The sequence below is a fragment of the Mugil cephalus genome, chromosome 13 (assembly GCF_022458985.1).
Source record: "Mugil cephalus isolate CIBA_MC_2020 chromosome 13, CIBA_Mcephalus_1.1, whole genome shotgun sequence".
Classification (NCBI taxonomy): Eukaryota; Metazoa; Chordata; class Actinopteri; order Mugiliformes; family Mugilidae; genus Mugil; species Mugil cephalus.
Genome location: NC_061782.1, coordinates 4,247,416 through 4,262,353, shown reverse-complemented (window position 1 = coordinate 4,262,353; position 14,938 = coordinate 4,247,416). Strand labels below are relative to the sequence as shown.

The 14,938-nt window shown below is 39.8% G+C and overlaps 2 protein-coding genes across 6 annotated transcripts; one reads left to right on the top strand and one right to left on the bottom strand.

Moving 5' to 3' along the window:
- Nucleotides 1-1,739: 1,739 nt before the first annotated feature.
- Nucleotides 1,740-5,866, top strand: cdk1 (cyclin-dependent kinase 1). 2 transcript variants are annotated; one of them, XM_047602135.1, is made up of 8 exons: nt 1,740-1,812; nt 2,186-2,228; nt 2,592-2,748; nt 3,370-3,493; nt 4,064-4,234; nt 4,360-4,523; nt 5,284-5,425; nt 5,604-5,866. In XM_047602135.1, the coding sequence occupies exons 2-8, from the start codon at nt 2,192-2,194 to the stop codon at nt 5,718-5,720; spliced, it is 912 nt and encodes a 303-aa protein (XP_047458091.1). In that variant the 5' UTR covers nt 1,740-1,812; nt 2,186-2,191; the 3' UTR covers nt 5,721-5,866. The 2 variants fall into 2 exon arrangements, with proteins under 2 accessions (XP_047458091.1, XP_047458090.1); XM_047602134.1 differs by having other exon boundaries at nt 1,746-1,993.
- Nucleotides 5,867-6,521: 655 nt separating this feature from the next.
- Nucleotides 6,522-14,889, bottom strand: ctu2 (cytosolic thiouridylase subunit 2 homolog (S. pombe)). Of its 4 annotated transcripts, XM_047603585.1 has the most exons (18): nt 14,790-14,874; nt 14,566-14,696; nt 13,946-14,020; nt 13,672-13,750; nt 13,543-13,602; nt 13,159-13,219; nt 12,683-12,792; nt 12,004-12,248; nt 11,775-11,910; nt 11,476-11,607; nt 10,966-11,057; nt 10,131-10,231; nt 9,786-9,884; nt 9,337-9,436; nt 8,569-8,635; nt 7,774-7,832; nt 7,607-7,678; nt 6,522-7,514 (listed from the first exon to the last, which is right to left on the bottom strand). In XM_047603585.1, exons 2-17 carry the CDS (start codon nt 14,619-14,621, stop codon nt 7,624-7,626), a joined length of 1,527 nt encoding a protein of 508 aa, XP_047459541.1. In that variant the 5' UTR covers nt 14,622-14,696; nt 14,790-14,874; the 3' UTR covers nt 6,522-7,514; nt 7,607-7,623. The 4 variants fall into 4 exon arrangements, with proteins under 4 accessions (XP_047459541.1, XP_047459543.1, XP_047459540.1 ...); XM_047603587.1 differs by having other exon boundaries at nt 9,337-9,419; nt 9,784-9,884; nt 14,566-14,889; XM_047603584.1 differs by having other exon boundaries at nt 14,566-14,889.
- Nucleotides 14,890-14,938: the final 49 nt, after the last annotated feature.

The window sequence follows — 14,938 nt, the reverse complement described above, 5'->3', positions numbered from 1 at the left end:
ACAGACAACTGTCTTTTTATGTCGTCTTTATTAGTAATTAATCGGTAAATAATTTACTGTGATTGCTTTACACAGTATCAGACATCAAGGGACATCATTCAAGATTTAAAATACTCATAATACTTCAATTTTTCTTTGCTGTACTGGCCAAAAAAAATGTTTAGCTCAGGTTAAATAACCACATTGGTGGTTTGTTCCTGGGAGTGATCGAGTGACTCACTGCCAAAGAAAGAAGCATTTACCACATTCAGGAACTAACAGGCTTCAGGTTACGACACAGGAAGTGGAGCACACAAACTGATGTGAGTTCAATTAATAACATAAGTTGTAAATTGGTGTCTAGAAGTCAAAGAGGCTGGAAAACACAAGGTAAAGAGAAGAACTAGGGACAGAAGACACCTATTCTACCATATATGTGGAGAGGAAGTGGAGAACCTGATGTTCCTTTGAGTCACCATGTTGAAACAGATGCCATGTACCACCAACACCTCTCTAAAAAAAGGTCCAACAAAGAATCTTCTTCCTGAGGAAGCTGAGGAAACCTCTTAAACTGTTGGTGCTCACAGTGTAGAGCATCCTGCCTAACTGCGCCACAGTGTGGTACAATAAGCTGTGCTGCTGCTGAAAAGAAAGACCGACACCCTGTGGTGAAAATGGCCAAGTACATTGTCAGGATGAACCCTTCAAATCTGGACACTGTTTAGGCCATCATAGAAAAATAAGGGCAAACAGAACACACAAGCTGACACACTTCCTCTTCTACTTATAGGCCTTGTTTATTTTTATGTTCTTGTCTATAATGACGATAAAATTAACTTACAAAGAAATGATAAAATGCTAAGGCTCCTGAGAATGTGAGAATGATTCATTCTTCACAAGGCTTCGTGTGGAGATAGATAGATAGATAGTGGATATCATATTCTTGTGAACATGACAAACACAGACCTATTTGAAAGGCCAGTAACAGTCAGTCACATAGATTGTATAATAAAAGTGACTCTCTGTGTTAGACATTTTGTCCTTGCCTCTCTGGAAAAAGTCCAGTCAGCATAAAGCGTGTTATAGACTAATGCTGACCCCTCTCTTTAGGCGATATCGGTCAGCAAATTGTCCAGTCACTTTCAAAGCAATGTGACTGGAGGGCTGGCACTCACATGCACCTACATGCAGATAAGACTGACATCTGTGTTTGTCTAACTGTTTAGAGGTATACAGTGGATTATATTCAGGTTTGTATGATGTTTCTTTGTGTAGTATTGTGTAATATTATTGCTTTCAGAGAGACTTCACTAGGGGGGTTCAAACTGGGCCTGTACGTGGCCCCTGAACTGAAGTTTGACTCTAAACAACAGGAATGTATTAGTTAATAGCTGATATAACTTGTCAGTGCAAAGGTTTCCAAAAAAGAAGTAGCAAAGAAAACACACACACAAGGTCAGTATTGCAGTAATAAGACAGAAAGGGATTCCGGGTCCCTTCAAATGAGACATCCTTAAGCAATAATCTAGCTGTAGCTGCCAGTTTTTCAAAAGAAACATTCTTTGTCGATTCGTCTGTACAGTATGCATGTTGTCCCTCACCAGGCGCCGTACTAACGTCAGTAGCTGTAATCTGCGTCTGCGCATTGACTCCCGATCAGACCACGTGATCACACCCTTCATTCTCATTGGCGGGTTTAAAATGCCGTCCCGCTCGCTGATTGGTGCTTTTTGAACTTCTCTTTCACTGCGGTTTATTCAAAGGAGTCCGTCAGTTTTCCAGCGCCAGTCTGTGCACGAAGAGTACATGCGATAAGCAGTAAGGCACAGTCAGGTAATCTTTATTATTATCCTTTTCCTAAAGTATTAATCGGATATGAATTAGAAGTTCAGAAGTGGAGTTTTAAGTTTGCTACGGAGCCGTCTGAGCTGTTACTGTAAAGTCAACAGAAGACTAGTTTGACGGTTTAGCATCGGCAACGCTAACGAAGCTAAACGGCAACTTTTAACGGAAGGTTGGTCAATGTCATATTTTCCCTTTACTGTCGAAAAGGCTTTGCAAACTGAAAAAATGTATCCCCAGAATAGATATAGATATATGTATTGGGGGGAACAGATGCTTCTTCTTTAACAGTTTTCCACTAGTGATGCTATTTTATTAATAATATCTGTTGAAGTTATTTGACGTGTTGTTTTTTCCTTTCCAGGCCAAAATGGATGACTATTTGAAAATTGAGAAGATTGGCGAAGGTTGGTTTCAAATCTAAATAGTCATAAAGGCATTCAACAACTACTGAAGCTTTGCCAGTTTTGTGCTTTTATGGGGAGTTGGTCGTGCACACTTTCCTTTATGATTATAAACACTCAATAACTTCACTGTAAAACTTGCCCTAGTGTCTGGACCAGATTTACTTTGGTAACTTGAACTTCTATATTTCTTATTTGTTGACACACAGACATTTGTCCCATTCCTGTCCAGCTGGCTATGCAGACAAACAAACTATCCAGTAAATTAAATTCAACAAGTGTAGTTTGTCTGCTGAGTTGAAAACCTATTTTTTTATGAGTATTATGCTTTTTAAATGGGTTTTTGGTGTTAACCTTTTTCCTCAGGAACCTATGGGGTGGTGTACAAGGGCCGGCACAAAGCCACGGGCCAGGTGGTGGCCATGAAGAAGATCCGCCTGGAGAGCGAGGAGGAAGGCGTCCCCAGCACCGCTGTCAGAGAGGTCTCTCTGCTCCAGGAGCTGAAGCATCCCAACGTTGTACGGTAGGTACATGTTAAGTCAGGTCCTATTTCAGTCGTGTCAAATGTGTAATTGTGTCTGCAGACGCATGTAAAAATGCTACATAAACGTACCACTAAGGCAGTTCAGAAGTTGCTGATGGTATGCTCATATATATCATGAGTTTTACTAATTTACTAGACCAATAAAAGGCGTTTCACTCATTTTTAAAATACTACTTGACATAAACAAACTGAATAGACTCTTACAATCAGACCAGTATGGGAATATTATCATTTTGTCTGCCCTATAGGCTTACACATGACAATAAATTACATCACATTCAGTTTGTTTGTGAAGGCAGCACTCGTTCAGATTTTATCAACATAACAATAAAACAAGTTTATGATTCTTATTAAGTGACTATACGGTACGTATGGTATGTCCAAACTTAATTTTAGATTCATTTACTTACATTCTGATCTGAAATCTACAACTGGAATTAAATAGATGGATTGATACTTTATTCATCTCTATGAGAAATTCACAGAACCCAACATTATGACACAGAACGTTTCAGCAACATGTGAGACTGTGTTGATTCTGAGCCACATCTTATGAGAACATGTAGACATAGTGTGTTTTTATGTGTGTGTACACTCCAGACTCCTGGATGTCCTGATGCAGGAGTCTCGTCTCTACCTCATCTTCGAGTTCCTGTCCATGGACCTGAAGAAGTATTTGGATTCCATCCCCTCGGGCCAATACATGGAGCCCATGCTGGTTAAGGTAAGTCTCAGACATACGATCACTACATCAAACTGGCAACTAGGGATTTCTTAAGATGATTGGACTGGGCTTCAGCCAGGCCTGGTCTTGTGTAGTAGTTTTAGAAGATGGCGTCAAGTGAAAAATATTCCAGAGCAGATTACAGAGTTAGACCAGCCCGTTTCTATAATACATCAGTTTTTACAGCACTATATATTGGACTTGATACGGTCAAATGCTGCACACATGATCTAGAGACTAAGTAAGATCAGAAAAGCCTTTCCAGGAGAGGAAACTTTGGTAAGATTGGGCAAAAAAAAACTTGTTCCGGACATCCCTGGTGGTAATAGTACCACTATGGTTTTATTGCAGTGTTTGATTCTGTTTTTCTAAGTATTTATATAAATTACTATGTAGCAGATGTTGGCAAATTCATGTATTGGCTTCAGACTTTCATGCCGTATGTTTTAAAAAGGAACAAAACTGCTCGATGTGCCTTTTTATTTTGTTTAGTCTGTTCAGTGTGACGACTCTAACACGTGTCCATCTCCATGTTTTCTCTCCTCCCCTCACCATCCATCACCTTTTTAGAGCTACCTTTACCAGATCCTGGAGGGCATTTATTTCTGTCACTGCCGCAGAGTCCTCCACCGTGACCTGAAACCCCAGAACCTTCTGATCGATAACAAGGGCGTCATCAAACTGGCTGACTTTGGTTTGGCTCGGGCCTTTGGCGTTCCTGTCCGGGTCTACACCCACGAGGTGAGAATCCTCCCATGTTCCACTTTTCTAGAGTAACAGAGACACAGTAGTCACCAACAAAAACAAACAAAAAGCCTTTAAGTGGTTCCCTGAACTCAGCCGACTGGAACCTTGTGTCTCCTCAGGTGGTAACTCTTTGGTACCGGGCTCCAGAGGTCCTCCTGGGTTCACCCCGCTACTCAACTCCTGTTGATGTTTGGAGTATTGGGACCATATTTGCTGAACTCGCCACCAAGAAACCTCTGTTCCACGGAGACTCTGAGATAGACCAACTCTTCAGGATCTTCAGGTAGAAACTCTACAAACATCTACACGCTCTTAGTGGTTTCTTGGTAACAAGAAGTTTGCCCTAAGGTAGAAGCAATACTATGAAAACTGATTTTTAGTTTCTTTTTCTGCTCAATTACTGTTTAGTTATCCAGAAAAAACACATGTTCATTGTGGTGGAAACTTTGAATCTGTGCAAAAAAACTAAGAGAAGCTTTAAAGATCTTACTGAATGTCAGACTCCATGTTTTATCTACATCTCGATTTGAAAGGTGCTGAGTTTTCAGAGTTACAGGCTGACACTAGTTTGAAACACCTTTTCAGCTTTGTGAAAATCGTCTAGTGTTTCTTCATTTAGAGCTGGTCTGATGAAGTTTAACCTTCCTATTAACTTCAAGTTTTTAAAGCAATTTTCAAAAATTATCATAATTTCCCACGTTTACATGTTACGTGCTTTTTGTATTTGTTTGTTGACTCTAAATATCTCAACTATTATCAAGAATAATATGTCAGGGCCTGTGTCCCCATGAAATTAGGAAAAGTCATTAAATATGAAGCAAAAAAAATGTTTTTCATATATTTTTAAACATTGAATGTGGTCAAATTGAACCCAAAGATAATAGGAGGGTTAAAAAGGAGCAAAAATCACAGTATTTTTATTAGATTAGTCAAAGTCAGTGTCACGTATGAGAGAGACAGCCCATCACCAAACATCTTTCTTTCTCCAAACTATGAAGATATGAAGAGGTGTGTAACTGCTCTACTCTGTTCCTTCGTTACAGGACCCTGGGAACCCCCAACAATGACGTGTGGCCTGATGTAGAGAGTCTACCCGACTACAAAAACACTTTCCCTAAATGGAAGTCGGGCAACCTGTCATCAGTGGTGAAGAACCTGGATAAGAACGGCCTGGACCTACTGGCGGTAAGGACACGATACTTTCATTAATATCTGTAACTGTACAAATATACAGTACATGTAATTTAGTAAAAGTAATCTAAATAGTTCCTGGGTAATCACACGACAAGTACAAGTCGGTCATAATTATCAGTTTTACTCATGAAATCGCCACTTAATAAAAAAAATGTTTTTGTTTCTGTAGAAAACACTGATCTACAATCCTCCTAAGAGGATCTCGGCACGCGAGGCCATGAGTCACCCTTACTTTGACGACTTGGACAAATCCACCCTGCCGGCCGCCAACATCGACAAAATCTAAAAACCCAACTCTGACCTTCCATCGCAACACATTCATACCCTTTGTGAATTATTATTCTGTAAATACTTGTGTGTGTGATCTGTTGTAGACCTTTAAGTTTCAACTATGTCTTTTCAATAAAACTGCACTTTCTGTGAGTCTCGAAACCGTGTGCTGAGTAGTTTATAAAGGCTCGTTGTTAATTTATTATTTTTTTCATAACAGGGAACTAAACCTGCTGCTCACCTTTGAATTTATTTATAAAAGTCAATCTGACAATTCTAATCTGACAAAAGTCAACTCCAGACTAATATCCTCTGTGAATGCAATGAAAGAGTATCAACATGTACTCCAGACTCCAGAGTGAAATGATTTATATATTTCAGTAGAACAGGTGGGAAAATTAACACTGGATTAAGTGAAAGGCAGATGGTTGTAGTATTTCTGTGGTCCTGCTCCCTGAGCCAACACTGGGTGGTGGTGGTTTGTACTGGAAAGGAATGAAGAGACAGAAATATAACTTAAATGTCAAGTGTAATTTAATGACGTCTACATCACTATGAGAATATTATCTGAAATGTAATTATATCCATGTATTGTGAGGCTTGACAGTCTGGACCTCAGGAATAGTCAGACTGTCCCTAAAAATCCACCAATAAATCTGAATATATGTTTGAAATGTAGATAGAGACTGATTTAAAAAGACAAACATAAAAACATACTGGGGGAAGAGTGTAATGTATAATGATTATTTTGTCCAACCTGTGAAGGACATAACTTGAGATGTCCAAACACAAAGTCATGCAGTCAAGTCACAGATGCATTTTTACCAAATTTTAATGTTTCAAACTCCCATAATACTCAGTTTTTACACCGTGTAACCAAAGTCACCATTTAGGGACAAAAGTGTCCTCTTAAAAGAAAACTGCAATACTAGCACATGTTAATATTTGTTTTTTACATAAATATTTTTATCCACTTTAGTCCCAATTATCAATATCAAATGTTTGATTAATTTAACCCATATATACTGACACATGTCAGTGTTTCTGATAGCGTCACAATTTTTTTAAATAAAACTAATCTAAATGCAAAGTGGATTTTTCTTCGGGGTCTTGGTCATGTCAGTTATAACTAGAAACATTGATTTTGATGGATTTTAGTTTTGTAGTGTCAGATTTTAAAACAAACAAACAAAAAAAAACAACTCCCATTAAAACTCATGTCCAAGGCTCTAATAATCCCCGCATGAAAAATCCACTTTGCATTTAGATGTGGAAAATTTATGATGCCATCAAAAACACTGGTATATAAAGGGTCAGACATTAATCAAACATTTGGTTTGATCAGGACTGAGGAAAGACACATGCTATTTTTAGAGCGTTTCTGAAGAGGACACTTTCATCCCTTAATGGAAACAATGTAGCTATTTTAAAATCACGTATGAAGGTTAATGGACAGAGCTTTAAAAACAGATTTATTGAAAGTAGAAATAACAAACACAAGACAGGTCTGTTAATGTGGTTCATTGAACTTCTTCGTTAAGATTTTCAAGAGGTGGAACAGAGAAAAAAAAAAAAAAAAACGAAGAAAAGAGTTTGGGATCTTGGGATGCTGCAAAAGATGAAATGGTTGCTATGGAAACAACTTCCCAGAATTATAATACTGTAAAGCTGCACGTGTGTCGTGTCTGTCTGGACTTCCTGGATTCATTTCTGGACGTATGCATGAAACTAATTTCTTCTTCATGGGTTTCATTAGGTTTGTTTTCAGGCTGAGCGCCCAACTTGGGCTCCGGGACACGTCTGTGGGGCCCAACACAAGATAAGAGGATCAAAGTTTGTTAAAACGTGCAGCGCCGCCTTCCCCCAGGCTGAAACAAGCATCACTATGAGCAAATATTTCACCTTCGCTTCTGTTTTGATCAAACTTCACCGTCGTCCAACAGGAACTCGCTGATCTCTTCTCTCATCTGAGACCTTCAAGAAACAAGCTCAGTCTTATTTCCGTTATCTCCTTACCAGACTAAACAATAACGAGATGTTTTAAATGAAACAAACAACTCTCCCCTCACCTCCTCTGCCTCCTCTGAGCCTCCGACAGGATGTACTGAGGCAGATGGTCCACGGACGACTGGATGGAAAACAGACCAAGAAAAAAAGTCACAGGTGACCATAACACCACCTAAACCAGACAGTTCACATCCACACTCCCACACACCTCTCTGCTTTTATTTGCTGCACAATCTGAGTGAGAGAAAAACCTTTTTGTCCTGCTGACTGATGGATAGTTTAGGCTTCTGTGTCAATTTGACGGCGTAGCTACGGTGGCAGCCCAGACGCTAACGTCGTAGCCTGACTACGCACCGCACACCACAAGAGCTGTGATCAATCATGGATCAACTGTGAGACAGCCACAAGTTGCTGCTGCCTGGTGAGATGATTGTTATTAAGTTTTAGAGTTTGATATGACAAATTTAACAAATTCACAAGTCCTCGTTTGAGGACGTTGGGATTTCATCGTTTCCAATTGTGATTTTGCATAAAGTAAAACAAAAGAAATATATTTTTTTATTATTTTGGTTCACATTGGTGACTTTAATTGTAATACAGTGAAATAATCTGTGTTTCCACATAATTAATTTTTTCAAAAAAAACCCTTTGAGTTCAAAGATGATGCTTATTTTTTTATACTTCTTAGCTCCTACTAATCCTAAATACCTAAAGCTCTTATGAGATGCATTCTAAAGAAAAACTTGGGCCTCAGGAGGTGAACTAATGAGCCAGTGCAGAGGATCTTGAACCCAGCTACCACTAATTTATTCATTTATTTGTTTTAACTCGCTCTTTCGGTTTGTTCCCGTACTCACCAGGTCTCTGACGGTCAGCTGGCAGCTGTAACACAACAGCCTCTTCAGATCCGGTGTCTCTGGTGCCCTGTAAGGTAACAACAATCATTATCTCTCATGACTCAGCCTCTCATTGTCTCCACAATCTCTACGAGACGAGGATTCACTGACATATGTGCAAAACCAGATGTAAGACGTCACAGTGTCGGTGAGCTTGTGCAGCTCCTCTGCAGCCGCTTACAAAAGCAGTTGCTTCACGTCATAGTTAAATAAGGTAACTGGACGAACCGGACTCAAAAGCTAATGTTTGGACAGGCGTGAGATTTCCCTTCATCATTTCTATTAGTGCCCCAACATGTCGCCGTCCTCCTCCTCCACACTAGGGGGCAATATGTGTCTTTTCAGCATGTTAATATGGCCCCGTAGCAAGTGGATTACATCATATAATAAACAACTGACCGGCATTTCAATCAACAACCAGATGGATAATAGTTAAGCTTTTTAATCTCATACGTAATGTGCGCTACTTCTGGTGCAGGTAAGATGGCGCTATCCCTCAGGTGGTTCTTCTGCAACCAGCTTTGTGGAGCATGAACAACTAGTTAAGAAAATCAATTTCCAATCTCATTATCTGTCTTAATCAGATAAAGAGAACTCTGATTTTAGTCGGAGTAACATGTTTACACGCACTTAAGTTGTCCAGTTAAAGTCGGATTAGGGCAATAATTAGTTTTATGTATTTATTAAATGCAATATAAACGTACTGAGTGCAAGAACAAATCCACTCACTTAGCTGAATTACAGCAGCCTCCACCACGAGCTGTTGACCCACAGTCCTCTACTCCTGCAGAGGAGCAGCACTGTCTGGTCGACTCGGACTTCACTGAACCTACGACGGAAACATGTTAAACAATGTCGTGAACGTCCAAATACACAAGAAAGTGATGTTATCATGAAGCTGAATGGTTTCTGCTCCTGTAGCAACACTGAAAAACCAAACAGGCATTTTATTACATTATTAAATATATACACTGATCAGCCACAGCCCCCGACTAACAACATTCAGGACGCCCTCAGAAGGCCCGTGTCCATTCTCTGACTGCTTTGGAGGCACAAACTATTAGGAAGGTGGTCATAATGTTATGCCTGATTGATGTACATTGACACAGGGCTTCAAAAAGGTCCCAATAAAACAGAGAGACGGTGGCTTAAAGAGCTTCAGTGATAATATACTGTACTCTGGTTTTGTCCTGGCGTCTCAGTGCTGGTGCTTCCTCCTGATTTGATCTGAGAGAGCTGCTCTGATATCAGCGTGGACTGGAAGGCTGAAGCCTCCCCTGGAAACAAAAAAAAAAAAAAAAGAAAAAGGACAAATATCATTCATGTGGAATGAATTATAGATGGGCTCATCAGACAGGCAGCCCGTGATTAAAGTGTTTAATTAACTGAAGTAGAGCAGAAGCTGTGAATCATTAGACTGCGAAGACACAACTAATCCATCAGAGGACTAGAAGAAACGTCGCTATGCAGAATCCAGAGAACACAGATGAGCTGTGCAACACAAACAGGCCGAGAACACTCACCCACAGCGGTGTCCAGGGTGCACATACAGAGCAAACATCTGTCAAACATCTGGTCGGCCGTGGAGGAGCTTCGACCTGCTGACTGCAGCTTCTCACTGGTCCTGCAGGACATGAAAGTCGGTTTTAAAGTTTTATGATGTGCTTCAAAACTAAAAAACAAGAGCATTTTCAATGTAGTGCCTCTAAACACACATGGTTTGTTTTTTTTGTTTTGTTTTTTAAGGGTGACCAGATGTGCCTAATTTTTGGGGACAGTCCTTGTTTTGAATGACCCGTCCCCGAAAGTGTCCCCAATTTTAGTTTTTTATGAATGAGAAAAAAAATGTTGCACGTAGACTACAGTTATTACGGTAGTCAGTCGCACTGCTATTGACTTCACAGACATAGCAGTTTAAATATATTTAAATGTGAATAAATATGTTAAAATAAATGAAACTGTAATTGTCTGTTTCTTAATTATTATTATTATTATTATTATTTTTCTTGTAAATGTCCCTAGATTTCCATATCAGCAGTCAGTGCTAACACGGGGCCATGAAAACCTGTTTTACTACTAGTGTTGGATTATTCTACAATATTTACTCATCATCACAGTAAAATAGTCCGTCCTTAGTGAATCTACTGGATTTATTCCTCTCTCAACCAGTAGAAAATGTGGAAAATATATATATTAAATATTAAAATATAACCAAAATTACCTAAATTATCTCTAAACTGAAATAAACATTCAGTTTTAGCACAATCTTGCATATTTTTTAGTTTAAACTTTCAATTTCAAATCTAATTTTTGTCCTGGTTCTGGCTCCATACGTGATGTCAGTGGTTTCATACTGACCTGTATATGGTGCTGACGGTGGAGGGGAAGTCTGCCTGCAGTTTAGTGACAAAGCTCTCAGTCAGACGCTGGACGCTGGCCTTGTCTGACGTCTGTGGGACGGACACAAACAAACAAACAGTCTGAGGTGTGATGGACTGAAGAAACAACAGAGACACAAGTATTTGGCCACACCTGACAATTACACCAACAGGGACTCTAATGACGATATACTTTAACATGCTGTTGGTGCAGCTATAACAGCTTTTTCAAAGGGTTTTCACAACATTTTGTGTGTGTTTTTTGTAGTAAATCTGTTCATTTATGAGATCAGACACACTGGCTGAGTTTCTGATGTTACTAAAACGTTTCCACTTTCTAATAATATCACATATAGTTGACTACATCCAGCAGGGAGTAAACTCAATGTGTGGCCCAGTACTTCTGTCCAGCATGAAGACCGGTCGGTCTCTCAGAGCAGGATTAGAGTCTCGTGTCTGGATGAACTGAGCGGTGTTACTACAGTCTCACCTTGGTGTCCAGGCTCGGTACGACCACACAGGGTACACTGAACATCCGGTTATAGAAAGCGATTTCTTTAGCTGAGTAGTCCCTCATCGGCCTCACCGATACGATGTCCCCGTATCTGGAGTCTGAAAACCCCTGTCGACATAAACACACTTTTCAAAATTCTGATGGTATCAAGGTATTTTTTTACGACATTTTCTACTGGTTGCACAGTATGAAAAAGACAAACCCTTCAGGATCTCTACCCTGAGTGTGACTTTCTTCTGCTTTTTGGTTATATCATATTATATATATACACTCACGGTGTCCTGGGCCAGCTGTGCTCCTCTGCCCAGTGATATACTGCTGAGAAGTTTGACAGCCAGCCTGGTGCAGCTGTCTCCCAGCATCAGTTTGCTGTAGCCTTGAGTACGAGCTGTGTGCACCAGCAGATGCTGCCTTTAAGAAGACACACACACAAAAAAACTAGCATCAAGAGCTGCTTGGGTTGAGTTATGTCTCAGTACGATACGTTTAACCCTCCTCTCTGACCTCAGCGTGCTCAGCAGATCCTCTTTGGCCGTCAGCGTCTTGGCAGATTCAATCAGCTGCTGCAGCAGCCGAGTCTTTGGCTCCTGGACGTCAGGTAGCGGCGTCTCTTCTTCCTGCTGCGCTGGTGGCAAACTGTTGCTCATGTTGGTGAGAATGAAGTGGTCCACAGCGGATTTATAGTTGGTGGACGGCTTCTCTGGAACAGACGGAGCGGTCACCACAACTGAGCTGGGGAGGTCCAACACCTTAGAGGAAGTTATTATAGAAATACAACATGTGTGAGACTTTGTAGACTTTTTTTAAGAATGAGAAGTTTCATTTATAAATACAGTTTATAAATGTTGGAGCCTTCACTCATTTGAGGACGTTGGGACTTTGTTATTTGTAATTGTGCTTTTACACAGCAACGTTCAGACATTAAAATTAAGTTTTATATTTTAGTACATATTGGTGACTTTATTATATTATTGATATAATGATAATATATAAAATAATAAGGGTGCCCACACATGAGGACATATATTTATATTATATTTTCCTGTTCAAAGATGATGCTTAGTTATTATAGTTCTTAGGTTCGACTAATCCCAAATAAAGACCAAACAAAAGCTCAGGAGGTTAAATATAAAGTTTATTTTTTTTTAAGTAAAAAGTCACTCATTCACTCTGAAACACTGACCTGTTCCAGGGGCAGGATGTGGAAAGGAAACCCCGTCGCTTTGAACAACGCCTGCAGCTCGGACGCCGTCCTCCGCCTCTCCTCCACAGACTGACCTACAGCACCTCCCTCTAACAACAAACACACATCATCTGTGAGACGCGTTTTCACACAGAGTTTGAGCCAAAGACGAACAGAAACTGAAACATACAGGTCTTAGTGTGACCGTCAAAGCTCCACAGATCTCTGTCGATTTTTAAAAAATATTAAAACAAAAATTGCTGGTGAAATATGTTTGATCCAAGTTTGGTTGGAGGTATTTTGGTTCATGTACGTCTGCCTGATGTGTTGCTATTGTGTTTAAATTCTATACTGTGTGTATCAATATCTATTGTTTTAGGGTTATGTTAGAATTCTATCGTGTGTTGTTGTCTTGATGTTTCTTTATTAGTTTCTGGGGAGATTCTTTTTTACAAAATCACATGCCGCTGATGTACCGTCGATGTAGACGATTCCAGGTAAGAATCTCAACTTCTTGTGGGCGCTTTGACTCAAACCCTGGGAGGAAGAAAACATTTTCAGTTTCATTAATAATAGAAAAACAAAGTCAAAGTTATACAGAATGTGGAGAAATACTCTAAATCAGGGAAGGAAGCATGTTTTTGTTAGTTTTGTGGCAGCTACATACAGTAGTTCAGTCGCTCTGTGCTTCTTCCAGCCATCACCATAAGTCAATAATGATTTAGACTTTTCAGTTTAAATATAGTTTCCTCTCAGACCTTTTTATAACCCAAACACAGGGATCTGTATGTGACTACATAGTGACCATGTGAATGACAATGATGTCAGACAGACAGAGACTAGAGGACTTGAGGACAAACCTCTTGGACTTGACTGAGCATGGAGCAGGAAGAAGGACCTCCGGACACAGCCAGCAGCACCTGCAGCCGGAGGAGACTCGGTTAAATAGATGTTGTAAATATTCACATCATTTCATTTCGTGTAATTACCTTCTCTCCGGGGAAGATGATTCTGTTTTTGCCCAGCATGGCTCTGAACTTGTGAATGAAATATTCCTTGAAACAGCCCCTGACAGGAGACGACACGAAGCCAGTAAATAAAAGTACATTTAATGTCTTTTAAAACACTGTTACCAAGTAAATTATTTGAATGGAGCTACAGTTTGATGCTCAGTACTATGGGCTGCATGTACACAACTTCTAAACCTTCCCCAGACACCACAAACAAACAATTAATCCCTCTTCATTGGACACCACGTCTCACCTGCAGTATGCGTCTCCTGCCCTGATGACCACAGCTGCAGGCGCCTCTTTGCATTTGACGCATTTCTTGGAAACACTAGCAAAACAGAGGAACAGGATTCTGATTTTTATTTATTTTTTTTTAACTGAGGAAGAGACATCTAAGTACATTTTTTCCCCAAACTGTATTTATAATTCAAATTTGACTTGTACAGAAATGTGAAAAAAATGTATGAAGCCAGACGAAATCATCAGACATCCGATAAATGTTGCATAAATATGAACAAAAAAATTAAAAGTTATGAAAACAAAATAGATTTTCTCTGACAGATTTACATTACAGCCTTGTTAATAAAAACTCTTAACATTTAATTTGTCCACTCCTGTCCACTCAAAGTGCAGCTTTTCAAAAACAATCTCGTTATACGTGTAGTCTCGCGATGAGAGTCACATGGACACAGGTTGCTATGAAATGGCTCCACTAATATTAAAGACACCAAGACTTTGGATTTATGTGCTCTGCTCAGTGTATTTATGTAATGAGATGTTCTTAAATACTGTCTCTAAAATGCACTGGTTTGTATTTCTCAATAAAATTTAGAATTTTAAAAAAGATAGAATAAAATTGCAGCAGCAGCTTACCTGGGCAGGTCCGCGCGCTCCAGCTGATCATGGTAATCTTCCTCCACCTGGCACATGGTTGAGAAGATGACAGACAACCTGAGCTACCTGTCCGCTCCCCAGAGTTCACCTGAAAACTGCACGAAAACTCGCTGTCGGGCAGCGATAATATTTCACTTCTACTCTAATCTTAGTCAAAATTAATACGAATTTTCATACGTGTTCGGATTTCTTTACAAGCTCACCGAATTATGCAGTGCTGACATGTTTTACTGGAATGATATAATTCCCAAAACAAGCAACATGTGTAAAATGTGGCTACTTTTGATGACGTAGAACGTCCGCTTCCTTCTTCTTCATGAGGCTCAACAGCAAAAACACACACTGCGCCATC

Coding starts and splice junctions, on each gene's coding strand:
- cdk1 (XM_047602135.1), top strand. CDS start 2,192: ATGGATGACTATTTGAAAATTGAGAAGATTGGCGAAG. Junction 3,494..4,063: donor TGGAGCCCATGCTGGTTAAG/GTAAGTCTCAGA, acceptor TCACCTTTTTAG/AGCTACCTTTACCAGATCCT. Junction 5,426..5,603: donor ACGGCCTGGACCTACTGGCG/GTAAGGACACGA, acceptor TTGTTTCTGTAG/AAAACACTGATCTACAATCC.
- ctu2 (XM_047603584.1), bottom strand. CDS start 14,621: ATGTGCCAGGTGGAGGAAGATTACCATGATCAGCTGGAGCGCGCGGAC. Junction 13,603..13,671: donor TCATCTTCCCCGGAGAGAAG/GTAATTACACGA, acceptor CTCCGGCTGCAG/GTGCTGCTGGCTGTGTCCGG. Junction 12,793..13,158: donor TGGAATCGTCTACATCGACG/GTACATCAGCGG, acceptor GTTTGTTGTTAG/AGGGAGGTGCTGTAGGTCAG.